Raw genomic sequence first — 27,553 nt, forward strand, 5'->3', positions numbered from 1 at the left:
GGGGTGTAATCTGCATTTTGTTGTGTCCCCTTAGATCCCTGTGCCTGCAAACCTCATGGACATGTATGGAAATCAGGGTATGTCCCAGCAAGGTCTGCCCATCAGCAACTCCTGCCCTGCCAACCTGTCTAACATCAAAAGGGAATACTCCGGTAGGCGCCACAGTCTGTCCAAATATGACCCTTAGAATTATTGAAATCCCAGACTTCTGCAGAGAAAATGTTTCTAGCAAATCCTTACTGACCTGTGAACATCTGAAATGACATGCTCCAGCCGTTGTGCAGCCCACAATGCAGCATTTTTACGACGAGCCCGGTTCTTATAATCCGTCTCTGTGCTGGGGATGTTGACTGTTTGTGACATGTTTTTTCGTATGTTTGTGATATTGAAAACAACATCATTTATCATGCAGTTTCACAATCCCCGGCCATCATGCATATGCTGGATAAGTCTGGATCCTGTGGCAAATTTGAAAACTATCAAAGGCCTGAAGGGTTTCCTGTGGGTATGTCTGCTTAATTAGCTTTCAAATGTAGATGTTAGCACCGCACTCTTCATTTTACTGATCAATTGCATTTTCTTCTCGTCAGAAGCTGAAGTAAGAGCTCTGGCAAAAGAAAGGCAGAAGAAGGACAACCATAATTTGAGTGAGTTTTAATTGCGCCTTTTCTATGTGACTGCTTAAAAATACTTGTGGTTATGGTTAACTATAACCACAAGTAACTCTATAATACTTTATAAAAATAATCCACACAAATTTTATAATTGTGTTTTTGGAGGGTTTTTTTTTCTTTATAAGTTAATCATGGATTTGTTTCTTCTCTGGTTTTGTTCTACAGTTGAAAGGAGAAGGCGGTTTAACATCAATGATCGAATCAAGGAATTGGGAACTTTGATTCCAAAATCAAATGACCCGTAAGTTACCAATTTCCGTTGTTTATCTCTTAGTCAAGAGTGTTATTTGAGATCTGAAAACCATAATCAGTAAAAGACTTTGTCCAAAAAAAAAAAAAAAACCACCAAATAATTTGGTATTTAAAATTTTTACGAGGAAAGGGGAGGCTGAGAGAGTAGCCTGTCTGAAGTCTGTTAAATAAATGGTGATTCTGTATCTCTGCTGAGAGGGTTAATGCTGCAATTCCTGTGAAGAGATCCTTTCGTAATGCAATAAAAACAGAAGAAAAGTTCAGCTGAAACTAATATGCCGAAATCTGAGTTAGACAAATCAAGCCAGTGTCTTCCAAAGTTTTCATACAAAAAATCCCCTTTTTGTTTTTGCCCAATTTTATAATGTTTGTCCCCTAACTATGAAGTGACACAAAGTCTGAATGTGGTACTGTTATTAATTATACATTATGTTATTAATTATACCTAAACATTGAAAAGTAACAGTAATCTCACTCTGCCCTTTGACCTTGTCTGTGGTTCTGGGAAGATCCAAGCAGGCACTTTAGTTGTGTCTGTCCACCATGGTTGTTTTGCTAAACCCCAGCTGGGTGCTCCACCCACAGTCACATCTACATGCACACAACCTCTGAGGCTGCCTTTGACAAACAGCTCTGCAAAGGATTACTCAGCATGCATCATTTCCAAAAGCAGGATGAAATCATTACGTTGCATTTAAATTCATGAATGCATCCAGAAAAATAAATAGCATATCGGTACGATCTGTCCTTAAGGATCCTAAACTCTTCAAACTATTAAACTACTATTTTGATCCAACAACTTCCAGAAAAGTTGCAAAGATGGAATTCACCCAGTTAGAGTAGTAAAGATCAGTTTTACCCTCCAAAACGTCCGCCATGATCTTCAGTTGTTCTGAGAGCTGAGGGTCATCCTTATGACTGTGTTTGACCTCAGTGACATACATGGATACGTGTCGCATTCAGCTCTTCTCATTCTTCTCATAGGTCTCCTGTTTTCACTGCACAGGCTTCAGTACCAGGAAATGATTGGTGGAGAACCCATAATGAGTTTTTCCAATTGGACAGCTCTGATTGCATACAATACGGTCACATCCAAGAGACAATCAGATGTAAGAGTAACGGCTCCTCTGTGCTCTGCAGGGATATGCGCTGGAACAAAGGCACCATTCTGAAGGCGTCGGTCGACTACATCAGGAAGCTTCAGCGGGAACAGCAGAGGGCGAAGGAGCTGGAGAATCGTCAGAAGAAGCTTGAGCACGCCAACCGACATCTGATGCTGAGGATACAGGTAAACACGCCGATGGCTGCCATGTTATCATTCATTCATCTTGAATGCAGCTGTTTAAACCATGATCTTGTAACTAAGAGAATCAGAATCGGGATTCAGCTCAGCAGACGTTGATTGGTCAGCTACGTTAGCACTAATTAAGTAGAGCAGCATGTTGTCCGAGGAAAAAGAAGAATCTTTTGAGGATGTACAATTACAAAATGTAGAGGTGCATTGCTCAATCAGCCAGATCCAGACATGGCTTTACTGGAGAAACCAGTTTTCAAAGGCTCTTAAAAGTTTTTGAACAGCAACCAAGCAAAACCAACAACAAAGACTAAAGTCCTGACACAACAGTGAATTTATGACCGATAGGAAGCCAGCAGGATTCACTGAGTGTCCGTCTGTGGGATTTACAGGAGTTAGAGATGCAGGCCCGGGCTCACGGGCTGGCGATCGCATCCTCGGCGCTCTGCTCTGCCGAACTCGGGGCCCGGACCATCAAGCAGGAGCCGGCCCTGGAGGACTGCCATCAGGACCTGTACTCTTTCCAGCCCCATCACCCACACCACCCCGCCTGCACTCCCGAACCACCCAGCACCCTGGAGCTAAACGAAGGCCACCCAAACTTCCCAGAGGGCCACTACAGCGTTCACAGCAAGCCGAGCTCCAAACTGAACGACATCCTCATGGAAGACACCTTGTCCCCAGTGAGAGGGGGGGACCCTTTACTCTCGTCCGTCTCCCCAGACACCTCAAAGGACAGCAGCCGCAAGAGCAGTGTAAGCATGGATGAGAATGAGCAGGGCTGTTAGCACCCCCTCCTGGAAGACCCGTGGCCTGCTAAAACTCCCCCTGCTGCACGCCTTCCTGTCAGCAGCTAACTCACTCCGAGCTGCCGGACAGACTTCTCCTCTTTGTCATTGTCTACGGTTTGTCGCGTTGTTGTCCCCCCCCACCCGTGTTTACATGTATCAAATCTTTTTCCATTCATGTTTTTTTTTTCATTTTATTCTTTCTTAGTTTCCTGTGGTATTTTTGTCTTTTCAAGCCCTCAACTTGATTTCAAGGACTGATTTTAAAGTCTGTTTGCTTTAATCAATACTTTGATGACAATGAGTTACAAAAATAGAAGTTTTTCTATTTAAAAAAATATACATTTATCTTTCGATAGAGGCTAGTTTATGTTTATTTCTATTGATTCCAAAGAATCTAGGGAAGTTATAAATCATGGTCAGATATGTAGACATTATGTGGTGAGATGAACACTGCTTTTTAAATCACTAGCAATAATAGAAGGAAAAAGTGTATTTATTACTATAGTGCTTTACACTCCTTGTGTCTTAGATTGAACTTGAATGTGCCAATGCCTTATTAAGATGTGTATGCACAATGTTGTATTGCTATGCACATGTTTTGGCTGTTAGCTGAGTCCTTGTCAGTCTTCCAGTTGAAATTTTGTCCTTGACAAATATTAATCATTTGTAGATTTGATCTTATTTATGTATCTATGTAAACAGGACTTCGTGTACACATTCCCCTTAAAAACTAATTTATAACAGCTCTTTTTAAAAGAGCCTGAGACGAATAAAAAGCACATTAAAAACAATCCTAAGCTAAAACATCTGGTTCTAGACCAGATGAACAAAACAGCATCGCTAATTGGTTATTTCACTTTTTATTTGGTTCCATAATGTCAAAATAAAGCACAACAACCCGGTATCAAGAGAGCAAGGTCAGTTTCCACCATACAGGCATCAGCGTGCCTCCACCACCCAGCAGAAGGTACCAGGTACGACCACTAGCCATTAACACATCACCTGCCGTATCAGGTGCCATTGTAATAAGATAATCAACACAATTTACATTACATGTTGGTGGATTTAATGTAGTGGCTGACTGGTATATATTACCAATACATTCCTTACTGCCAAAACTTCAAAAATATTTTACTGAAGGAAATCAACTACATTTTTATTTTTTATTTTTTTTAATGTTGAGTCTCAAAACTAATAGAATCTTAGCTCAAGTCCAAATTATGGTGATAGCAGTGTTGACATACACAAGAGGCTGATTTCACTTCTTCGATAATTCTGCCAATATGCCATTAATGTATGAAATAGTCATCAGTTCAGTTTTCATTAATTATTTTTTTGGTTTGTTTTGGTTTTTTATTTTTTTTTTGTCTTACATCACTGCAATGACATCTCACATTCAGGATGTTTGTTTAGTTTTTTTTCCATTATGTGAACATTTATATTGCCATGGAGTATAAGGAGACTGCATTGGGATTTTGTATGAAATGCACAACATTGTCAAAACACTGGAATGACCTCTGTAAATTGAAACGTGGTTTGTTTGCCCTTTTTTTTTTTTTTTTTTAATCTAGGTATAAACTATCTATTGTAGTTGGCTTTTCAAATGCATACAGATTATCGTATGACGTGATCGTGGATTCTCGGTGGTGTATGGTTGTGGTATAATTCAGCAGTTGTAGCCAGTTGCAACATTGCGTCAGTATGCCTTTATTGAGGACTACCTGCCATAAACAGAGCGTCCATTTGGTTAAACTATGCAACGGCTGAAGTTGTGCCTGTGGAGCAGCATGGTGTCTTAACAATGTGATCTCCTTATGAATTATCCTAAAACAGAATCGAGACGATTATCTTTTGAATTGGTTTAAGTGCCTTACAGTTGTTTCTGTTACCATGGTGATGTAAGAAGAGCAATGTGACGTTTTGTTGATGTTTGTATCGGAGTTTGGTGCTTCACAGATTAACCTGAAGAGTGCTGTGTTACATGAAAGGACAGTAGGATGGGGCCTTTAGTCAGATAACAGTAAAAGAACCAAAAGACCAAAGTGCTTAAAACAAAATAAATAAAACAGTTGTTGTGAAATAAATAATCATAAAAGTAAATAATGCAAAAGCTACAATGGAACAACTGAATTTTTAAAATGATTTTCTAAGTTATTAAAATTTATACTGGTGAACGTTATTTTTTGGTTCTCATTCTCATAGCAGCAGAGTTTTATTCATTTTGTTGCTATTTGAGTAAAGATATATTTATTTGAAAGTGCCTTTTATCAAACATCTGTTCTTATTTCATATACTGTCACCACAAACTAAAACAAAGCTACGGAAATAAGAATGACAACAATAGCACTTCGTACTAATGATTGTAGCTGCGATAATATATTTTAAGAAAGATCATTCTGTGGTTTCACTGCCATGTTTTCGCTCTGGGGATGACAGTAATTTGGCCTGACTGCTGTTGGATGACATTTGGTTCAGATGGTCTCATCATTGTCTGGATGAAGTTTTAATATTGCTGGCAATCCCTCAGCAGGTCGGACCTTTGATCATTTCAGTGCTTAGTGATTATTTATTTGATGATCTCTTTTTAATATAGAACACTTTGGAGCGCCTTTTTATTTCTGCGGTGCATTTTGTTTCATCGTTGCAAAGGTCTAATTCCACACTTAAAACAGTGCTTTCCAAAATGGTACTGAATGCTCAGAATGGTTTTGACTCTATCAGCAGCTTATTTGATGCACCTTTTGTTGGTTTTCATACAAACGCATGAAGTCAATTATGAAACTTCATTCTTTAACACAGAGGTGAGAAGAAACTGAGACAACAGTATACAGGAATCTTAACTCCAGCTCTTCGAAGTGGCCTTTTCTTTTCCGCCAGAGGTTTTAGATGCACCTTAGTCTCCATGAGCTGATGCATTTTGCTCAGTTGTAATCACACAATCTACGTGTGTAGCATCATAACAATATATGTGAAGTCACAGCCAAGCACTGATCGAACACTGACCACTGACACACACCGAGCCTCTACAGCTCTGCTGAAAGGATGGAAGTGGACGCTGATTTAAGATCTTTCCCACCTGAGCCCCAGCACAAACAGGCCTGTGACTGAACCCACATCAGCGACGTATAAATCATTTACATCCTGAAATGTGACTTGTCAGAACGAACGTATGCATCGACGTATGACCGCACTAAATTTAAAACTGTTACCGTGGCTGACTTCTCATAATGAACCTCACCACCACCAGTAATTACAGCACATTATGGGTCAACCACTAATGAAGATCCACTAAAGCTCTGCTCACCCTCCTCCCTGTGGTTCATCCGGACAGGTTCTCTGCTGATGTTGCTACTGTTCCTATTGTTACAGTTTGTATGAGGTGAATGTAGCCATTATTTACTGTATGCACTGGTTTCAGATTAGTGAACGCAAACTCGTCGGTACTCAGATGTGGAAACAATGTTGTGAGAAATATTAAACGTTTTATTTGAATGTTGCTGGAGCTCGCGTGTTTCTTCATTAAGTCTCACCTTTTTAGCATTCATGACAGGTATACAAGTTATTTTACAGTTTAATCACAAGTGTATTATTATTATGATAATGAAGTCAGCTATTATCTGCTTAAACAACCCACCAAATCGGTTAATGCTGTTGACCAATGTATTAATAACTGATCGTTACTATGTGTAATAAAACTTTTATATGAACGCTTATATACTCTTTGTGAATAATAAATGAGGACACTTAAAGGATATTCATTTGTTCCCAGAGTCAGAAAGCTCATCTGTCCATTTCTGGTAAGCTTGGTGGAGGATATTATCCTCAATCATGTCATGGAAGATTTCTATGAAAAGAAAGATGTCCATCACAGACAGAATTGTGTTTCAGCTGTATTTACAAAGTTAAGTTCATTATCATACCTGCTTGTCCCAGTCCTGTGGGGAGAGGCATCCTCACGGAGCCGCCGGAGTGCTTCACACGCTCCCTGAGGGATTTCTGCACCAGGGCCAGGGTGCAGTCCTGGTGCCACACGGGCAGCTCCAGGCCCAGCATGCACTGGACGATGCGTTCCTTCTCATCTGCCGTCAGCAGCCCCCTCTGGTGGGCCACGTACACCATGAAGGCCATGTCGATGTTGACCGCCTCCCCGTGAAGTAACGCAGGCAACACGCACTGTGCAGTCAGAAAAGATGGAGATGTGTATCTGGGCAAGTTCAAAGTCTCAAATGACCTCTCAGGTTTGTTTGTTTTAAAGAAACAGAGAGCACTTCTTCACCATTTCTAATTCAGGGCTGATGAGGTGGCCAAAATCAACCAGCCTGTCCAAATCATCCTCCCACAAGTTAGGAGCCAGTTCCTCCAGCATTGTTTCTATGGCGATGCGGGTGGATGCTGTAGCGCAGTCTTCATGCTCAGAAACGTCGTTGTTGCTCTCACATGACTGCAGCTTGGTGTGCAGCAGCTTCCTCCCCTCGGCCTCCAGCAGCTCGAACAGGCCGCGGTGCTTCATCAGAGCCATCTCAGAGGGAAAATGGGACAGTTACAGCAGTCAGACGAACAGTAGGAACACACGCAGCCCGTTATAAACTGCAGCACTATAATATTTTAATCACATGCATTTGGTTTTAGTGTAATGCACACTGCTGAAAATTGTTCAGATTCAGACTGTTAATGAACACACACACACACACAAACATATATATATTAAGGATCAGTGAACGTAAAAAATAGTGTTGGTTTCTAAAGTTGCATATTGAACTAAACTAGTTGCGATGTTACAAAATCATGACTGTGCATGTCTTTGTTGAGCCGTGGCTCAAAGGCTGCGGAGGCATTAGGCCTTAAGCTTAAACCAAAGCTGTTGTGAGACGGTAAAGTCTGTTCAATCTTGTCAAAACTGTAGTTTGGGAAGAGTCAGATCAGTCGGCTGAAACAAAACAATGATGCATGATGCAAAACAAGCACCACTGTCGGTGTGTTCCATTACACAGCACATATATGCATGTATGCTTTTGCAAACTATTGTTGTGGTCTCAGCAACAAGACAGCAGCAGTTTGAATTGGTAAATCTTCAAAATCAATGAAAATGAGCTTTAAGAAATAAGCTAATTCCAATGAGATGGATCAGGTCTCATTTCACTGCAGTTTGAAATCCTTGTCTTTCTTGAAGGTGCGTTCAGGTGCTTGCGGGGCCCCGACCTGAACTTGTGGTGCGAAGAAGGCGTGCACATACAATAGATGATGAACTTGTGGGCACAATATTCACGGATCGAAATACAACAGAATGAAGAACTGAATCCTCATCAGATTTCTGGGCCTGAGTGTGCAAACAAGCAGGCTGGTTAATCAACGTATGAGGGGTAACACCAGCCAATGTCACTTAATCACTAAATCAGTCTGGCCAACATGTTTTATGCTCTGAAAAACGGTCGGCAGTGAGTTATCTCAGGGCTCCCACATGCGAGACTCCTGATCAATGGCCATGCAGTGACAAGCACCTTTAACATCTCGGCCATCCCATTGGAGATCTGACGTGGTGGAAGGGTTTGGAAGAACGAGCGATCTAAGAAAGTCGCCACCGGTGGGACGTAACTCCCCAGCTTGTTTTTCCCGCCAGCAAAGTTGACCCCAGTTTTTGCCCCCACGCTGGCATCCACATAAGAGAGCAAAGTGGTGGGCACCCGGATGTACGGCGTCCTCCGGCGGTAGAGAGAGGCCGCCAAACCCACCACATCCAGACAAACCCCACCGCCGATGGCTATGATTGGCTCAGAGCGCCTGTCAATACCAAACTCATGGACCTGCTCCAGGATCCTGGTCACTAACTCCAAACCTTTGTTCTCCTCTGTGGTGGGAAGAGGGAGGATCTTGCACACAGTTTTTCTGGCCTTAAAATACTGAGCAACCTGAGAGCCATACAGATGATTGACAGTTTCATCGATGACAACAAATCGTCTCAGAGGTTTAGAGTTACTTAAAGTACCTTTTAGCTCCTCATCTCCTAAATGACCCCAGAGCAGCGTATCATTTCCTGGATCCAATATGTTTCTGCACTGGATGACTCTGTAGCTGAATATGATGGGGCTGACCACCGTCCACAAAAGTCCATTTTCTGACTTGTTCTGACTGCTGAAGACAGTTAGCGATGAAAGACAAAAAAAAGAGAAGGTTTTATTAATTAAAGGTCAAAGTTTTGTGTAGAGATTTGCTGTTGAGGCATTTACTCGCATTGTGTCATGTGAAAACACCAAAACTGCTCAAAGAGTATATTATTTAAATATGATCCAATTAGAGAAAATAAGTTTTCAAGGGCTTTAAAAGTCGACGGTCTGAATATTTCTTTCAACACTACTCCACATGTTTCACACATGAGCGACCTCAGCCTAAAATAGAAAGGTATTTCTCCTCCCCGAGTCCGTGGAGGTGAACTTGGTTATGAATATTTGGCCATGAAGCAAACAGTGCAATGAACATGCAGCACATGAAAGCAAACTCTGAAGAAATTAAGAAAGCTGCATTAAGACTGCATAAAATAATTATCTTATTAATGTGTAAATAACCTGACTATGAGTTTAGCAGTAAACATACAGACGCCTTAACATTATACGTCCTATAATAAATTACAAAAAAATAAATAAATAAAATATAAATGTATGACGGCTCAGTTTGCATTCAGTACTTACATTTCAGCATCTGATAACTTTCCTTCTGCCAGCTGGCTCTGCTCAGGTTGTCTGATCCACGTTCCCTTCACTTGGACCAGATTAAATTTAGCTTGCTGTGAATGGCCGGAGTTGAGATTTGAAAGCATGCTCCCTGTAAGCCTCGGCCTCCCAGAAGGCTTGTTTTATGTTTTATGGAGCAACACCAGAAACACAAACGATGTGAGTGAAGCGGACGTGACCGTGGCTCGGCATACATAACACCCTGATCTCCTGTCCACCGACAGGACTGCGTGGTGGGCATCTGATTACTTGTCTTGGTGCAGCGAGTGAGGCTGCAAAAACAGATGAGGACGAAAAAACCTGATTACACACAGATAACTTTTTCTCTTCAATGAATGAATTTAACATTAAGATGAAGCCAGCCAATGAATTAAATTTAAATTGAAGGAATAAATCCATCTTTAAATACATTGTACCAAAATGAATCGAAGCGAAGTGTAAAGTGAATTACACCCTTAAAGGATGCAGTTGGATTTTATATTATTGGGTTCGATCATTCACAACAGTTGACAAATCTTTCAGCTAATAAACTGGATTAATGTACACATATGTTAAGATTTGGTACCAAGAACCATTAAAATATATAAAATTGTTAGAAGAATTAACTAGGCGTTCAAGGAATCATCTCAACATTATTACATCATAACTAGAATGAATATAATGAATTGCAGTAACACTGAAGGAATCTATTCAGCATCAATTGATCACAAGGATATGACATTAGAGATAAAGCCTTTGCACGTTGTATTTCATCCAAGCCCATCTAATTGGTAATAATGTGATATGTGGCTTTGAAGAATTGAAACTGAAAAAAAAAATTCACAAAGATGGAAAGATTGTGATGAAATATTAATTGCCCACGAGCAAACAGAGGATTACAGCAAAGCAAATGAATGGAGCACTCAGATGTCGTGGTGTGGGTGTCAGAGGTGTGTGGGATTGTACCTTGGGTTGTAAACATCATAAACGTCAGTGCAGCAGTGTTTCACTTTATCCAGACACCATCACTGGAAATGTGCAAGTATCTTTTCTATCAAAGTTTTAGTTTTTCTCTTTGTTAGAGAATTGTACAAAAAAAAAACAAAAAACAAATACAAAGTGTGGCGGCTGACACAAATACTCCAAGAGCATTTTTTATTGTTGTGATCACAGCCAATTCTTCATTGTTACAAACAGTGGCAATAGCTATCTGCTTGAATAATGTGAGGCACACGAGCTCCAGCTAATTTCCATACGAGGCCAATATAGGGAAAAAAAAAAAAACACCTTTGGCAATGCAGGCAATTATTGTGCATACGTGAATATGCATGAGACAATGATGCTGTGAGTTGAACAGTTGTTTTTTTTTTTTTTTTTTGAAAGGTTTTTAAAAATGTATGATTGTGTTTGAAGTTTGTTGTAGAGAGCAGAGTAAAAAAAAAAAAAATTGAATAGTAAATTGAAGTGGGGAGGGGTTGTATTAGCGGTAGCACACCTCTGAGATCTCCATGGCCAGCTCTAGAAGGTCTCCTGCATCCTGGCAGGAGCCACAGAAACCACAGTCCAGCTCCAGCTCGTAATTGCAGCAGTCCTTCGCCTGCTGCTCCCTCTCGCTGGACGCCATGATGTATCTGTACGAAGGGAAACAGCGGCTCACTGCCCTCTCACATGTATCCGGCAGCAGGACCATTAACTCGTGGAAACGACAGTAGAGACAGGCCAGCAGGAGCGTTGCACAGTCCTCTGGTGGTGGTGGGGCCATGCAAGAACGAGAGGAAGAAAGAGATAATTCAGAATCAGAAGTACAGAGTTGTTGATTGACACTGCAGTTTTAGAAGTCAAACAGTACCTCCGCTGCCAGGCAGGTATGAATCATTGGATGAAAAACGGCTGCCGCTGCTCCTGAACTTGTCAGAACACACAGAGAAGGTGGAACCGCCCCACTCGCTGCCACCCAGGGCCTCATGGGAACTGGGATCGCCATCCGGCCTGTCTGATTCTTGCTCTGCGATGGTGCTGAGTCTGCGTGCACCACTGAAGCTGTCCATGATGTTCTTTGGTGGACTGCAAGTGGCCTTCTTGGAGGTGTTTCCTTTAGAAAGGATGATGCAAGAAATGGATGAGAAGGTTTCAGAGGCACAGGCTATTTACTGGTGGTATGGAGAGGAAAAAAAACAAAAGGCAGTTTGGCAGTTTGAATTCTTCAGAGGACGATGAACAGGAGGCACATCAGGGAGGTGAGATGGATAATGGAGGAGGGCTGCTCTACAGAAGAGTATTGATTAGCAAGTTTTTATTTGGATCTCGTTTCCCAGGGTTGAAAATGTATTCTGTGAACATTCCCCCCATTAACACTTGGGCATGCGCCATGTCTCGAGTCAGAACAGCCTACCATCAGAAACATGGTCGCCGAGCTCCTCCAGCTTCATGCAGTCCTGATCGTTCACGGGAGGCTTTGAGGGAGTTGTCATCTTGTGCAGGGCAAAAGTTGGGAGAACAGAAATGCATTAAGAAACACATGCAGAGCAGCAGTTTAAATGCATCAGATTAGAACTACCTTTGTTCAGACTATAAAAAGCTGCAACAGTCTGCATTGGAGTTAATTATAAGAATAATGCAGGAGATGATACACTCATTTGACTTAACAGACAGAAAATGTAAATGGGTGGAAAGAAAGTAGACATTTAAATAAAATTAAAAAATATATATATATTTAAAAGATTTGTAAAGATTACCTGTCTGAACGGGTTAACCATCCAACAGCGGAGACTGCAGCATCTGCAGCCGCAACGCCTCTGAGGATGAGCTCAAGTACATCCATCCCATCATCACATGCACACCCACATTGTGAGCACACTCCTCATTGATCAATAATTGACGGCCAGGAAGCACAACTACAGATCTGTGATGGCAGAATGCCCAGGTGGTCCACTCAATTATGGTAATAGATCCTCAGAAATTCAAGCCAAGCCACTTATCCATCATCAGAGTTTTCAAAGTAACGACAGGCAAGACCGATATTAATAGTTCGATAATAAAATGCAGTAAGATTTCATCCAGATTTTTTTCCTGATCTTCAGCTCTCCAAAGACCAACGTGGCCTTAAAAACCCCAGTTTGTGACAAGTCAGAGGTGAATTTATGGGACGATAACATACCACAACATGACAGCGGAAAGTTTCCCAACCGGGACATTTTGCTCTCTTCCATTATGTTCCATTAGGAAGTCATTACCAACGACCGAAAGAGGAGCTGTATCGGGTAAAAGAAGTGCATCCAGCCATGATGTCATAAGAAACGATGATAAGTACCAACCACGGGAAAAGTAGATAGACGTAGTTTTCACATTTATCATGAGGAATTTATTCATAGCGATGCATTGGTTTACAATAATGGAAAAATCTATAGTATCTACTCTTACAAGCTCAGTCAGAGCAAAATTCAACAATGTTCATGGAAGGGGTGAAAAAGACCGACAAGTATAAAGAAGTTATGTATTCTTTCGATCAGTTGATTATATCTTAAATACAAATATATCAGATCATGTTGGCAGTGACATTTTCATTTTTAAAGAAACATTTTTCTTTACTTGCTCTGAATTTTTTTTAATATATTATGCCTACTAAAATAAAATCAGGTAGTGTGGCCCCAACATAGCAGAAAGTAGCTACAAGGAGGGGAGAATTATTTAATCGTGAAGTGCTAACTATGACTGTTCCCTTGCCTTTGGCTTTTCTGCTCATCATGGTCCTTTTTGTTTACAGATACAAAAGAAGAAAAATCATGGACAGTTTCACAAATGTGTTTTTGTGATATCACTCTACTGTACAGATAGAATTAAGAACTAGATTAAGAACAGAAAAATAAGCTTAAGGTTGATAAATATGGGAAAAAAAAAAAAAAACAAATCAGAGTGGTCTGGTTATGTTGATGAAGCTGTTGTTTTTTGGAATACAAAGTCACGCAGACTGTGAGCGAGGTGGCCTTGCGGTGGAGATCCTGGACCTCACAGTCAGAGAGAAGGCACGCGATCCAGATGAAGGTGGCGCCTTTCCATGCTGCCGTTGTCCTCATCTTGGTTCATCTCTGGGCTGTGACCGTGCTCGTCTGTGCTCTCAGGAGATTCATAGGGATAATTTTCACAGATCTCCTCATCCTCCTGCTCTTCTTTAATGCTGGTTTGGTAAACATGTGAAGAGGAAAAAAATAATAATAATAATAAAAATTCACATACAAATCAAAACACAACTTAGGCGCATATGCAGCTCTGAGGGTGGCACTTACAAAGCTTGTGGAGGGGACTGTGTTGCACTGCTGTCACTTTGGTATTCAGATCCATTAGCGAAGGCTCCATTCATCTGCTCTTGGAGAACATGAGGCAAGGAGTGCAACGGGATGCTGCCTATAGAGGCTGGGCTGAATAAAGAGTTGTTTCCATCTAGACCACCACTCTGAAAAAAGCAAGTTTCAGCTTTTGTAAATGTGACCCAACACAAACAGCACACAGCCGCCTCCTTTCACCTCTGTCTGCTCACTGAAACAGCCTCATTATCTACAGTACATTAGCCCATAATTCAGCATAATGAAAAGTACTCACCTGATGAGCAGATCCGCCTAAGCTCTGACGGTTCTGAGAGTTCTTCAACAAAGATCTGTTTATACACAAATACATGAAGAAGTTAGATTTCATTATCATTAGACAGGACCATTTTTTTTTTCAATTAAGCTGATAAATTGGTGGTTAATTAAGAAGAGGGGTTGAAGTTGTGTGAAAGTCTAAGTTTGGCTCGCAGACTTAAAGAAAAAGCAACAGATGTGGCTGAATTTGGCCCCAAAATCAAAAGTTTCACAAAGAGGATCAACTGATGTCTCAAGACTCCATCATGATTTATGTCCCTGCAATAGTTAGAGCTACACAAAGTGTCCTGTAGTTTATCCAACATTTCTATGTTTAAAATACTACATGCTGCCTGTGACTTGCTTTTCTTCTCTCTCGAACGACTTACGATAGATAGATGTACTTTATTGATCCAAAACTGGGATATTCTCAGTCTATCTAATGTTTTTTTCTTTTGCTTTTATTGCCCTGTACATAAGCAGGACAAAAGGGCAATAAATAATGGTTAGTTGGAAGAGAGAATGAATGAATGAATTCCTGTGTACAAACATGCCGCATCTTTTTATCTTTGAAGTGCACTCGCAGCCTTTGAAACTCAAAGGTTTGTTTACAGTAAATATTGTGTGTACCTAGGAGGCAGACCTACAAGGTCAAATAGCGTGAGGTTTGTGACTTCCAGTAATATTTGAGAACACACAGGGTTCATGTCCTCTGAGCACGTACCCACTACCAGCAGCTTTCTGGGGCCTTCTTCTATGGAACTCGATCTCATCTACTGTCCACACGGCTCCCTTTACGTTCTCCAAACGTACGAAGCATTTGTGGAGGCTGAGGTTGTGTCTTACAGCATTCTAGAAAGTCATGAAAGAACAGAATAAATGAATTAGTCTACTTACACTGAAACCATTTTCCTGTGTCGTTTATCAATATCCAATCACTCTTATCAGTACCTTCCATGTAGCTGCATTCCGCCTGAAATATGCAAAGTTTCTTGTGAACCAGTTGTAGATTTCATTTAACGTCAGCTGATTGCGGGGTGATTCAAATATTGCCTGAAAGAGAGGATGGGCTAGATTTAGTGGCAGCAATGAAAGATGTGAATCTGCCCCATTTCTGTTTTCAGCAGCATTGCAATGTTTCTGCAGCTGTGTTGAATAAAGATCATATGAATTACCTGTCGTATGAGAGAGGCATATGTAAATGGAGGTCTAACTTCGGTGCTCAGGTAGAACTCTTTGTTATCAATTATATCTGCCCAAGTAGATAAACAAAGCATTATTTATACATACAGAGTGGGCTAGAAACAAAGAGAGAAACTTATACATAATAAATAAGCACATAAAAATGAGAAAACAAACCCCTTATTTGTGTCACAGTGAAATTCAACCTTTGTGTTTCAGCTTGAACCCACAATGAGAAAATATTTATTAGTGAAGTTGTTCCTTATTCTCTCACCGTTACCTTGGCTCACAGAGCGGCTATACCGCCTACGCACAGGGGTTTCAGTGAACAGGCTATTAGGGGTAAGGACTGAGGGGGATTCAGAGAGCGGAGTCAGGGGCGTGGAGGGTGCCGTAGCACTCTGGGACAGGCTCATAGGTGGAGTGCCTTTGGGCAATGTCGCCGGGGAAAAGGGAACATTAGACACCAGATTCACCTGAAAATAAATAAACAAATAAATAAAGCAGTTAAGTCTGGAAAACAGCAGTTTAACTACAAGCAAAACGATATTTATTATAATTGAAGGAGACGGTAAAAACAGGTACTTACAGGTTGTGCTGCGGGTTTGGGTTCAGAGGACTTGAGATGAGCCATCATAGCTTGCAGCCGCTCTTTGTCCTTCTTCAACTGTATGAGATGAGAAGACCGAAATAGAAGTTGTGAGTTAGTGAAGTCGCGGCTTGAGTAACATGATGAAATGGCATTCAGCACGGGACCAATTTATTTCGTCCCTGGCATCGTGACAAGATAAGTAAGAAGTAATTATCTGAAGACATCACTTCCTTTTTCCACAGCTGGTGTGAAAACACACCAACACACTGCATTCCCCTGAGCATAAAAAAAAAAAAAAATCTTTCTTTTTCAGTTGTGTGATGGGACTGGAAAAGGACCAGATAGACTCCAATGCAGCAGTTCAGTTATATTTATCAAAAATGTATTTGGGTCTGCTCATTTTATTTGATTTGAGAACAAATAAATTAAAAAATTGATCACCGGGAAAAAACAAATGCATACCTGCAGCTCCAGCTGCTGAACCACTTGCATCTGCACACGACACTGAGCTGTACTCTTGTCATCCAGCGTATGTTCACTGTTCAAATGTCTGCGGACAAAAACAAATCACACCATGCTTCAGGGAAACCATTTGTTTTGTAGGCAACAGCTGTGGCTGAGAGCAAAAGCCCCCCCTCCAAAATAAATAAATAAATAAATGAATTAAAAAAAACAAAACAAAACAAAAAAAAAAAAACCACAAAAAACTGCAATAAATGACTGAACCGGGTTTTCTTTCAAGTAACAAAATAAACAAAATAATTACTACAGGACTCATTGCATTCCAACTTCAAAACTTTCAATAATTCATTTTAATGCTCTACAACTTGACTCATGACACAAATAGAAAGAAAAAATATCATCTGTAACTATTTTTCTCATTTTAATAACCACTTAAATTCTAATTTAAAATGTGATACGAAAAGCTCCTCACCAAAATCCAGACCACATGTCTATTTCTTTGCTACATATTTCCTGGATCTGTGTCACTGTGCATCATGGTAGATATGAAACACTATGAAACAGGCTTTAAAGGTAACCAGGTTTCACCACTCACTTAAGGAACGCCTGGAAATCTCCGAAGACGGTCTCACAGCCAGGCCATTTACACATGCCATTTCCATACAGAGGGTGGCTGTTTTGTGCGTTTTCATCCACAGACCCACTGCAACAAATACAACAGTCCGCCATTCATAATGATGCATCTGACACTTAACATGTTCTTATCATTGAAAATTTGTCTTGCCATAGATAGCTATTGGCTTAGCCCCCCCCCCCAAAAAAAACAAAGTTTGTCGAGCACCTTTCTTTTCTCTTCAGCAGAGTGTAATGACCGTTGGTAGTAGATTGGTGACTGGAAGACTCTCTGGTGTCTCCACCAGTGGACAGGATGCTACCATTCTCACCGGCTGTAAAAGGGTTAAAAAATGTAACCCAAACAAACAGAGGACACAATCTTAAGATTGTTAAGATTTTTTCCAGGTATATTCATCAGAATTCTCAGATTCTGCATTTTTTATTATACTCCTACAATGGCACCAAAATGCCCAAGAAATGGGGTAATGTATTTTAAGGGCATACCTAAAGCTGTGCTGGGGCTGGTTGGCAGGACGGACAGCAGACCTTGCCTCTGCAGGTTGAGGAGATGCTGCTGCTGCATCTGAAGGAGCTGCTGCTGGATGGCAATTTGCTGAGCTGTCAACTGTGACAGAAAGAATGACAGAAGATGAGTCAGTAAATTCTTTTCTTTTCGTGAACAGCTGGTAGGTGGGTGAGATAATAGAAAATGCACTCAATGAAGGATTAGCTCATGTAAAGCATGAGCTAATTTGGAGGAGAGAAACTGTTCTTATCTCTAATCAAAATTTGCTTGTGTGCAAGCTGTAAAATGAAAGACACACTTCTGTTTTCAGCTAAATGGACAAAAACTACGGAGATCACGCTTCATGCTGTTGCCTTGTGCGCTTGGCCAAGTTCTGACATGTTAAAACTGCAAATGGATGGAGGATTTCAGAACCACAGAGAGCCAAGGCTGATGACATCACATTGCCATGCAAATACATGCACACCAGCCTAAGTGCGAGTTAATTGCATTGTGTTTGTGGAAAACTTGAACATTGAACATTCACTTAAGTCAATGTGGATAAAACACATAGCTTTGAAATGTGCAACGGCCCTTAAAGGAATTTACTTTGAAATCGTTCCACTATCCACAATCCACAATCGTCCTGCTATTGCTACAGCTTCCCCTTCAAGTGTCATTTCCATATTGCTTACACAGTATGTAGAATCTGGAACATGTTATTCCTTCCTTGTCAGAGAGAAGTGATATTCTGATATTCCAGACTTTGCAACATGAATAACTGATTACAAGACCAACTTCCGTAATTTTATTGTTTTCCATTACTTAACCTTTAGATCTACTGAAAAAGTCTTGCTCCCCATTTAGGAATTGATTATCCTTGTTGCACATTAAATATTGCTATAATGATCAAATATTCATGAATGATAAAAAAAAGACCATAATGAATAATAATTACCTCTTGGCTAACAATCCCCGCATTCTTCTGTTGTAGCAGCTGCATATTTAGCTGCTCTTGCTGATTCTTGAAGACCTCTTGAATTTGTTGCTGCAGACATGTTGAAAATTGACTTAAGTCAAATGAAATTAATGTTCCACGTCAAGACAAACACCACTTACATAAACATGCCTTACCTGGTGTAACATGAGTGCTTTCTGCTGCTGCAGCAGGGCCTGGAGCTGCTGAGGACTGAGGATCTGCGGCTGTGGTGTCTGCTGCAGCTGCTGTGGGGCCTCTGCTGGTGGGGTCATCATCGACAGTGACACTGGAACCTGCATCATCCCCACCCCCCAAAAATAATAATAATTACCAAAAAAAGCAAAATGGAATGATAGACATTTATATCACAAAAAAGAAAGGAGCACACAATGAAACCAGAAAACACTGTGCCAAGATGCCACATCTGTGACAGAACATCTCAGAGGGGATATTCAATGAACGCAAACATCAGAGCGACTAAAAAAAGAAAAAATAGAATATAAGTAGGCTGCTCGGGGCCGCTGTGTGTGTGTGTGTGTGTGTGTGCAGATGCTACTTTCATCCAATCTGCTCCTTTCCGGTAAAAACAATCTGCTTGTTTACATGTAAACATGAAACCATAGCTCCTCAGTCATGGTAGAGGATTATGAAGCTCAGCTCCAGTTTAGCTGTGACCTGTTTCCTTGGTCAGATAGCTGGAGATTTAAAGGTGTTTCAAACAAAACACAACAACAACAACAAAAAAAAGGTTTTCAAAAATAAAAAGAAATAACATGAGTAAAAGAAATGCTGCAGATTTCAATTGTTTCACTAAAACAGCAGCGTGACTGAATTAAAAGAAACATCATTACTTGTAGCGGCGCCTTCCTGCACACAAAAAAATTTAATCCAAAGTCAGACCAACACTGAAATGGAAATAAACAAGTCTAAATGAATTTCCACAGCTGAGCATGGGGTTATTTGTGAAATTTATACACATACGGGAAAAATTATGCCCCCTTTCTTTTTCTCCCTCTTCAGTCAGTTCTCTACATCTGCCTAAGTCAAGTTATATAGGAACAAAACTCCTCAAGATAAGCCATCGGAAATACTAGGCATATTATGTCAACCTGCGTTATGTAATATGGTCAGAGGTGTGCCAATAGACTTTAGAAGTATAAAAGGTTAATAACATTTTATCGCAAATTAAAGATAAAAATCTGTTGGAGAGAAACTCTGTTGTATTCAGATTATATCAGTGTACCTTTGTACTATTATTAGATTCTCCCTGTAATTAAAACAGTTTGAACTTCATGGGTGTTCATTAGTGCAGAAGACAAATACAAACACACACACACCGTTATTTTTCTTTGTCGATGAATTGCAGTATTACTAACAGTCATTATCAGTCGCAAGCTCTCAAGCAACCTACAAGAAAGATTAATGTTGAGGGATCGTTGGGTTGGTATCAGAAAACCAATAAGTAGCACTGCCTTCCAAGGGACAGTTATATAAGAGACAAGTGGCTAAAGTTTATTTAGCCACTGGTTCCTTATTTCATTTTACCAGAGCACGTGACTGTCCATTCAGCCCATTTCAATGCAAACTGACCGTCGCTGTTTGTGCTTGCAGAGAAGTTTTACAAAGCTCCAGGTTTAGCCTGTAATCTGGCTGGCTCATCATCACTCAGAGAACAGCCCACCAACCAGAAAAGAGGCTCACAAAACACTTTGTTCTGTCCAGGGTCCCAAGCAGAAGTGTGAGAGATGTAAAACCACACTGAGAGCGTTTTGGAGAACCACAAAAATATCTTGTTGTAGATACCAAAACTCAAAGTTAAAAATACAGAGCCAACACTGAAAAGAATTTTCCATTATCAGAATAGCTGTTGATTTGAATTTTTCCTTGCAAATAATCTCCATTTTTTGTTGCTCTGCTCTTGAGCCCTTTTCTCAAAATCAAGAGTGATTTACAGTCACTCACAGTCCTGCTTACTTTTTCACTTGGTTAGTCACTCCAGCAGGCTGAACTCGACCCTGCTGACATCAGCTCCGGCTAAAAACGATCAAACGAAAACAACAACAAGAATGTTGGACGGCTCAGGGGGAATTGGAACTCCCATCAAAACAACAACAACCAGTACCACAAAAACAACAACAACATCCTCTGCTAGGCATGCAGCAATTACCACACCCTCCCCCTCACTGTCAAGCCTCACAGCTCAAGGGATGTTTACAGTAAACATAAACAGAGTAATCAAAATTGCACAGAGATATAAATAATGAATAAAAAAGCATACAGAGCCTGTTTACGAAAACAGAACTTGAGATTCGTATTTTAATTAAGGTCTGAACCACAAACAAACATTTCTCTCCAAGGCAGAGTCTGTTTTGAATCGGGTAAACAAACTGACAGTGAATTTCACACAGGCTTTGGGCTAACAATAACAGATGACTGCCTCCTAGTTTGTCCTTTCTTATGAAATTCAATGCTGCAGAGGTGGCCACCAAACCAATGAAAATAGGTCTATCCCACAGACGGAGCCAGTTGGCCCCTCTGTTTTTCTGTGGACACCATCAACACAACAACAGCCTTTGCCTAATCCCTGTTGCCATGGCAGCCAGCAAGTCCAAACATCTTCTGTTGTTGTTATTGTTGAAAGTCATACCAGTGAGCAACCGAGTGTAAACACAGATCTGTTCCTGCAAGACGGGTCTTGTGAACTCTGAGATGACTGACAGCAAATAGAAACGTTACCGTTGAAAAGTTACCTCGAACAAACAAACACAAAGTTTTCTCATATGAGATTTAATAGATTAATATATCCTGATAGACGTGGCCAGAAGAACTGTGGCATTTGCGACAACACATGCATTTGTTAAACAATTCAAATCAATATGAAATAAGAATTGATGAATATAACAACCATATAGACTGATATATATTTTGTCTAAACAAAACACACACAAAAAAAAATGTATAAATATCCCTTATCGAATAAAGATTTGCTTGTACAAACCTGACAGACTCCATTGAACGTCAGCCTGGGTGCCTCAATACTAAATGCTGCTCAGCTGTAATGTTCAGCTTGTACATTTAACAGAGCCTCGCTAACCTAGATGATGTGAGCATGAACAAAACTAACTTTGCCCAGCAGGACTTCAGCTCTCCCTCCCTTTCCAAACCTCAGCACCACCACCCCCTCTCCCTCCCCCTTCTCTGTGCTCCCCTCAAGCATAAATATAAAAATACTGCAGTTTGAAGGAACTGAAGCAGGCAGGGATTTACCTTTACACGTAAAAAAAGAAGCACCTTAAATGCTAAAATGCCTGCTATTTGTCTGATATTATTTTGGTCTGATCATCGCCAAGATATGTGTGTGATTACTGACATAAAAATGCTATGCGCTGGTGGAGACCAGGCCAGCTGAACATAAATTCAAATGTAGCATAACCAATCGTGATTCAAACTTTAGTGAAGTGAAAGCAGATGGATCAGTTGCAACACATATTTACAACGTTGGGAACAAACATTTACACATGCCACCATGCAGCTCAACAGTGTTGTAATAAAGTAATTGCGCTTAGCAACAAAAAAAAAAGAAAGAAAGAAAGAAAAAAAAAGCCAAAGCTTTTTTGAAGAAAATAATTTGCTTCACTGCCAGCAAAAAGCTTATTCATCATCTATGAATCAGATGATTATTATTTGGATTAATCTTTCTGGTTAATAAAATATAAACTACAGTTTTCTAAAACATGCCACAAAAGTATTTATTTTGAACAATAAAAACAAAAAAATAAATATTCAGCTCAAAAGAAAAAGCAGCAAATCCTGACAACAACTGGGAAGCTGATAGTCTGGAATGGCTCACTTGTGTGACTAGTTTTAAAGTCATTTATACATTCAGATTCTGCTGCCAAAGACTTAAGACAATGCAAACGATTGTTTTCAGTTTTCCTTCAAAAGACGTAAGGAGCTTCCTTTGCCGTTTCTACAGAATACTATTCAGCTGTGTCACTGTTGTAAACTGCCTTGAAAAGAAGGGCAGACGAGAAATAATAACAGGATATTTTGACATAACCTCCAAATTAACCTGAGTCAATTTATAGTTTATTCAATGGATGCAGAGAAACCATCTAAAATATAAGATGCTGTGATTGACTATCTCATCATCTGTCAAAATTTGGGGCTTTTGCGAATGGCCAGCTACATGGAAATGTAATATGACAGCATGTTGATTATTATATGTTTGCTATTTTTTCCAGGTCAGTTTAAAATTTGTGCAGGGACACAGTATGTCGTAGAAACAGGAAATGGCGTGGCATTGTTGGGTTCTGTCCCATCAGAAAAAAAGAAGCGTTGTCCCTAACTTTTCCATAGTATATATCATTGTTGTGATTTTCGTGACATTATGTTGTGTTTTCTTTAATGTTGGTGTTGTCAAATGTTGATTTGTCATTAAAATGTCAATGAAAACAATAGGTGTGGTCATTACAATTTCCCAATTAATATCTCTAATTTACATATTTTGACCAACAGACTTAAAAGAAACAGAAAAGTCCATTTGCTTTAATATAAGACATGGGAAAGCTGCAAACAGGAAATGACAATTAATCAGCTATCAAACAGTTAAAATCTACTTTTTCCTAAATGATTAATCAAGTCATAATTATTAGAAGTTGCATTTTTGTGGACAACTTGGCACAGTCATGTATGACTATATTTGTAGTCAATGTGCATAAAACCAATGCTGATGTTATTGGACACATGTAGATTGGGAAGACTGACCCTTGGTGCCTCTGGAGGAGGAGTCTGGCTGCTACTCAGTCGACTCTCATTCTCAGTATGACTCCCGTTCTCTGTCTGGCTTGCTGGAGTGGCGTGGCTTGTTGGTTCTGACCCAGACTCATGCATCTGGACTTCACTGACCTGAGAAAGTAAATGGATGCAAATGAAAACAACTGGGTAAAACAGAACGGCGTGAAACACAGAAAGCATACCATAATACAACATTCTTTGTAATGACCCCCATAATAGTCATTCACCACGGGAAAGTAATTCTGCTTAATGTAAAATGCTACCACACTAAAAGTTAAGAAGTACACTGTTATTGCTCTACCTACTAGAAGAAATGTTCTCTTCAACAAGTGAGAGAGGAACATGCTACGTCTATTTGTTGAATAACTGAGTGCTGCCATGACTACTGTAAACACAGGGGCCCTGGGTCCGTGTTTATGTGCAAACATATCTTCCTTCTGGAACAATTTACCATTAACCAGGTGGTGTGATAAATGGCTGTGGCAGGTAGTACAATGCACAAGTAGGCTTTTATGTATACAGCTTGGGAGTGTTTGAGTCAAAAGCTAAGCAGCATAAACAAAGGTAAATAAAGTAGGCAAACAAATAACGTGCACAGATGGGAACCTACACACAAAGCCTCGAATGAAACAGACCACAGAGCCCCATGGGTAATATTATTTTTGGGCTTAACTTACTGACAAATTCACATACCAAGATCAAAAATTTCAAATCAGTCTATCAGTTCAGTACAACTGACAACAAATGTGAACATTTTGGCAACATCTCAAAAGTGATGATGCGATTAGGCTTAATACACTGGTTAACGCATGACCAAAAATATACCAACAACCAACTGAAAAAAACATTTTTTCTGCCAAATGACTAACAGGTGACGAGTGAATCGTAATTTCTGTCTAGTTGCAGGGATGTGTCATTCACAGACAAGTTCAATGATATATACTTTACACTTAAGGGATTTTTTTTCATCTCAAACTGAAACTTTGCTAATCAAAACGTGCAATTGTTGGTAAGGTTTCAAATCAACTCTGTTTACTTTTGCTTTCAGGGTGAGGATTGGTCCTGAAGACAAAGGATAGTGTTTCCTGGAGACATTTCTGCAGATGCCAGGGGTGATTTTGGTTGCATGAACTAGGCTGAATATTTGGTTCATTATGTATTACACAAGAATAAAATATGATACTATCTTGATACTCTAAGATTATGGTAATTGAAAAGTTGTGGTACAGTACATCTGTCTCTGGAGCAAACTAAATAAACCCATGGTGATTTTTTTGCTATATTAAAGCATTCTCACAACAGGGGAACATCTCCAGCATGGGTGCCACCGCTGTTCAAAGAATGTAAAGGAAATAAAGGAAGTGCTGCAGAGAGACCTTTCCTTAAGGAACAGCACACGGCAACATCCACCTCTTCCCTTAAAAGCAGACTTCAAGTACATTTTTACAACAGGTAACAAATGAACTTCAAAAAAAAAAAGAAAAAAGATAAACAATGTGCTGTGGAGGGGGAAATAAAAAGGAGGGATGTGAATCCAAAAGATTCCCTACAACTGGCCACAATTAGGCATTTAATTAGACAATTATTTTAATCATATTTAATCATATATTATATTAAACAACAAAGACAAGATAATTAGGTAGGTTAAATTCTGTAAATATATTTTAGGAAAGTGTCCAGTGGTTTTTTAGTTTTGTTTTGTTTTTTGTTTTTTTACTGTAATGGATTACTTTTTTTTTTTCATAATCAATAGGGACTTGATTCATTTTGTACCCACAAACTTATGATAGCCTAGTTTTCCTTGATATTACACAGATACCTGCTCCTCCTTGTCTGGATCTAAACGCTTGCATGCTTAGGTTTTATTCCGCATCGCTGTCGTCTCCTTCACTGACTATCAGTGCCATCTTTAAAAAAAAAATAAAAATAAAAATAAAAATAAATATTCCTATCATCTGTCGGTGGTGTAGATTTTAACATCCAATAAATCCATCTCTGTTGAGCCAGTGCAGCCGGGCTCATGAGGCTCCGAGTCAACTTAGCCACACGTTACCTCCAAATCACGTTTCAGCCAACGACAGTCAACACCTTAAAAAAAAAAAAAACGCTACACCGTAAAACATCGGATCGCTATCTTCGGCTCTGTTTTTTTTTTTTTTTTTTTATTATTTTCAAATCGATCAAATATAACGTGAAGTGAGCCTGAAACCGATTTGAATGGAAGCAGTATCCGTTAACAGCGACCATTACAGCCTGAGGTTTGGCGTTGAGGACCTGAGCCTTTAGCTAAGCATATATCCGGTCAGAAAAACGGGAGGTGTGGGAGTTCAGTGTGTTAACTTTGTAGATAACACCGTCTCGTCTGGTTGTGGTGTTAAAAAAAAAGAAGAAAAAAAACACGTTAAGTGCACTTTAGGAGGTTTATTTTATTTATTTTTTTAGAGAGAGGGGGGGGGGGGAACGGGGGGTTAGGTTAGGTGGGCGAACCTTTAGCGAGTAGCGTTTATACGAGCAGCACAACAAAAGCTAACAGCCTGCCCGGACGCTAGCTTGTACGAGAAGCGTTTCTCTCGCTCTCTCTCTCTCTCGCTCTCTCTCTCTCCCTCTCTTTCTCTGTATGCCTCTCTCTCCCTCTCCTCGTCGGTTTTTAATCACGCAGAAATACCCCGGTGAATCCGATGTTTAAATATAACGAAACGAAACAGGTGTCGGGTCGATTTCTACTCACCGATTTGAGTGCGGACGGACAGCGTTGGGCTCGGGGTGGTGTCTGAAGAAGGGAGCTCGGAGCTGTGCCTTCCTCGGTACCGAGCTAGCCACAAGTTGCTAGCGGAGGGCGTGGCTTAGGTAAAAGTAAACAATGGTGACGTCATGTCGACACGCGGGACCGTCTCGGCTCGACTTGAATTTTTTGGACCTTTCCGATCACAGTGGTCTTGTTTCATCGATAGTTTTGATTTTCCTTGTCAACGTCGGAGAGTCAGGTTAAATCGAAAGGGTTAGCGTGGTTCGATTCAGCAAGGCATGTCTAATAAACTGACAACCGTGGACGAACTAACGAGGTTTTACCTTACAGACACTGAATCTCTGGAAATGTCGAGGATGTATTATTTGTGTGCCAAAGTCAACACCACATACTCCTTTACCTTAAGAGGTATTTTCTGTTATTTTGACAAATACCTTCAAGTACTTGGATATAGGGGCTAATTTCTAAGTTCCTGTGGCAAAATATATACCACAAAGTCTTAATTTCCCAGCTCAAATAGTTTCCCAACTCAGTGCTGTAAAATTGCTTTTCCAGAAAATATAGATTTTATATACCTTTGTTTCTCCATGAATAATGCTCTTTTTGGATTTTGCCTTATCTAGCCTTACTTTATACACCACTGTCTTTTTTCATCTCCTTTTCTGATGTTTACTCCTTATGCTGGCTCAAGAGATAAAATTAAGCACAGTAAAAAAGTAGTAAAACATGCAGCCTACTGTAAAAAAACGATAGTAACATACACAAATGTAATTATTCAAATTTGTAAATGTGGAAAATGCCAATTTAAACAGGCAAATAAATTGCAAAGCTGTAACTCTGAAAGAAAGGAAATGAACTACTGTCCATGAGATAAAACACAGAAGAGCAGATTAAATTGAATGAGACAGAATACTGAATGAAAATGTAATCATCCATTTGATTTTGCAAAGGGTCAATTTTTAACAGGGAGAGAAAAAATATAGATTCTTCCTCTGCTTCTGTAAAAATAAGTTTATGGGAGAAAAATACCACAGCAATACAGTTCCACATTTACAAGCTAACAAACTTTCAACTTGTTTGACAAAAATGTGTCATAACTAAATGAAGCTTACACTCAGAACTTCCTGTACAACAGTTTCATGGAACATTTGCACAGCATAGAATGATGAAGACAAAACCTCATCACAGATCTATACCAATTTTAGTTGCATAGTCTGTTATAATCACTGTAGTCCAATTATATCCTTCTAATCAGTTATTTAAAATTGTCCTTTTTTCTGTTATATTTTGATATAACCACAGGAGGGAGACATTGTTTTTGTAGTTGTCACGAGAGATTTGCTT

General features: G+C 39.9%; 4 protein-coding genes across 12 annotated transcripts in view; 1 reads left to right on the forward strand and 3 right to left on the reverse strand.

Moving 5' to 3' along the window:
• The window catches only part of LOC115045875 (microphthalmia-associated transcription factor), a 26,028-nt gene extending 19,364 nt beyond the window's left edge, over positions 1–6,664 (forward strand). For 3 of the 6 annotated variants that reach the window (XM_029505818.1, XM_029505820.1, XM_029505823.1), the window contains exons 5-10: positions 35–152; positions 413–505; positions 591–647; positions 840–915; positions 2,067–2,214; positions 2,613–6,664. In XM_029505818.1, coding sequence (XP_029361678.1) covers positions 35–152; positions 413–505; positions 591–647; positions 840–915; positions 2,067–2,214; positions 2,613–3,008 — 888 coding nt within the window. In that variant the 3' untranslated portion in view covers positions 3,009–6,664. The remainder of the gene's footprint in view (positions 1–34; positions 153–412; positions 506–590; positions 648–839; positions 916–2,066; positions 2,215–2,612) is intronic. The other 3 variants (XM_029505821.1, XM_029505822.1, XM_029505824.1) reach the window with 2 other exon arrangements.
• On the reverse strand, positions 5,761–9,852 carry LOC115045876 (2-epi-5-epi-valiolone synthase-like). The gene is made up of 5 exons (XM_029505825.1): positions 9,695–9,852; positions 8,510–9,140; positions 7,288–7,530; positions 6,932–7,184; positions 5,761–6,855 (listed from the first exon to the last, which is right to left on the reverse strand). Exons 1-5 carry the CDS (start codon positions 9,820–9,822, stop codon positions 6,767–6,769), a joined length of 1,344 nt encoding a protein of 447 aa, XP_029361685.1. The 5' UTR covers positions 9,823–9,852; the 3' UTR covers positions 5,761–6,766.
• Positions 9,853–9,910: 58 nt separating this feature from the next.
• On the reverse strand, positions 9,911–12,763 carry LOC115046687 (uncharacterized). Of its 2 annotated transcripts, XM_029507210.1 has the most exons (5): positions 12,451–12,763; positions 12,108–12,186; positions 11,565–11,807; positions 11,211–11,458; positions 9,911–10,008 (listed from the first exon to the last, which is right to left on the reverse strand). In XM_029507210.1, the coding sequence occupies exons 1-5, from the start codon at positions 12,469–12,471 to the stop codon at positions 9,982–9,984; spliced, it is 618 nt and encodes a 205-aa protein (XP_029363070.1). In that variant the 5' UTR covers positions 12,472–12,763; the 3' UTR covers positions 9,911–9,981. The 2 variants fall into 2 exon arrangements, with proteins under 2 accessions (XP_029363070.1, XP_029363071.1); XM_029507211.1 differs by lacking the exon at positions 9,911–10,008 and having other exon boundaries at positions 11,169–11,458.
• A 290-nt stretch (positions 12,764–13,053) lies between these two features.
• Positions 13,054–26,291, reverse strand: LOC115046019 (forkhead box protein P1-B-like). Of its 3 annotated transcripts, none has more exons than XM_029506072.1 (16): positions 26,192–26,291; positions 23,434–23,574; positions 18,822–18,959; positions 18,646–18,735; positions 17,687–17,807; positions 17,409–17,514; positions 17,163–17,270; positions 16,568–16,655; positions 16,103–16,180; positions 15,794–15,989; positions 15,507–15,583; positions 15,283–15,384; positions 15,056–15,183; positions 14,312–14,366; positions 13,999–14,165; positions 13,054–13,889 (listed from the first exon to the last, which is right to left on the reverse strand). In XM_029506072.1, exons 2-16 carry the CDS (start codon positions 23,557–23,559, stop codon positions 13,727–13,729), a joined length of 1,743 nt encoding a protein of 580 aa, XP_029361932.1. In that variant the 5' UTR covers positions 23,560–23,574; positions 26,192–26,291; the 3' UTR covers positions 13,054–13,726. The 3 variants fall into 3 exon arrangements, with proteins under 3 accessions (XP_029361932.1, XP_029361931.1, XP_029361933.1); XM_029506071.1 differs by having other exon boundaries at positions 15,788–15,989; XM_029506073.1 differs by lacking the exons at positions 23,434–23,574; positions 26,192–26,291 and adding an exon at positions 21,665–21,786 and having other exon boundaries at positions 15,788–15,989.
• Between the last annotated feature and the right edge of the window lie 1,262 nt (positions 26,292–27,553).

The sequence above is a fragment of the Echeneis naucrates genome, chromosome 7 (assembly GCF_900963305.1).
Source record: "Echeneis naucrates chromosome 7, fEcheNa1.1, whole genome shotgun sequence".
NCBI classification, from domain to species: Eukaryota; Metazoa; Chordata; class Actinopteri; order Carangiformes; family Echeneidae; genus Echeneis; species Echeneis naucrates.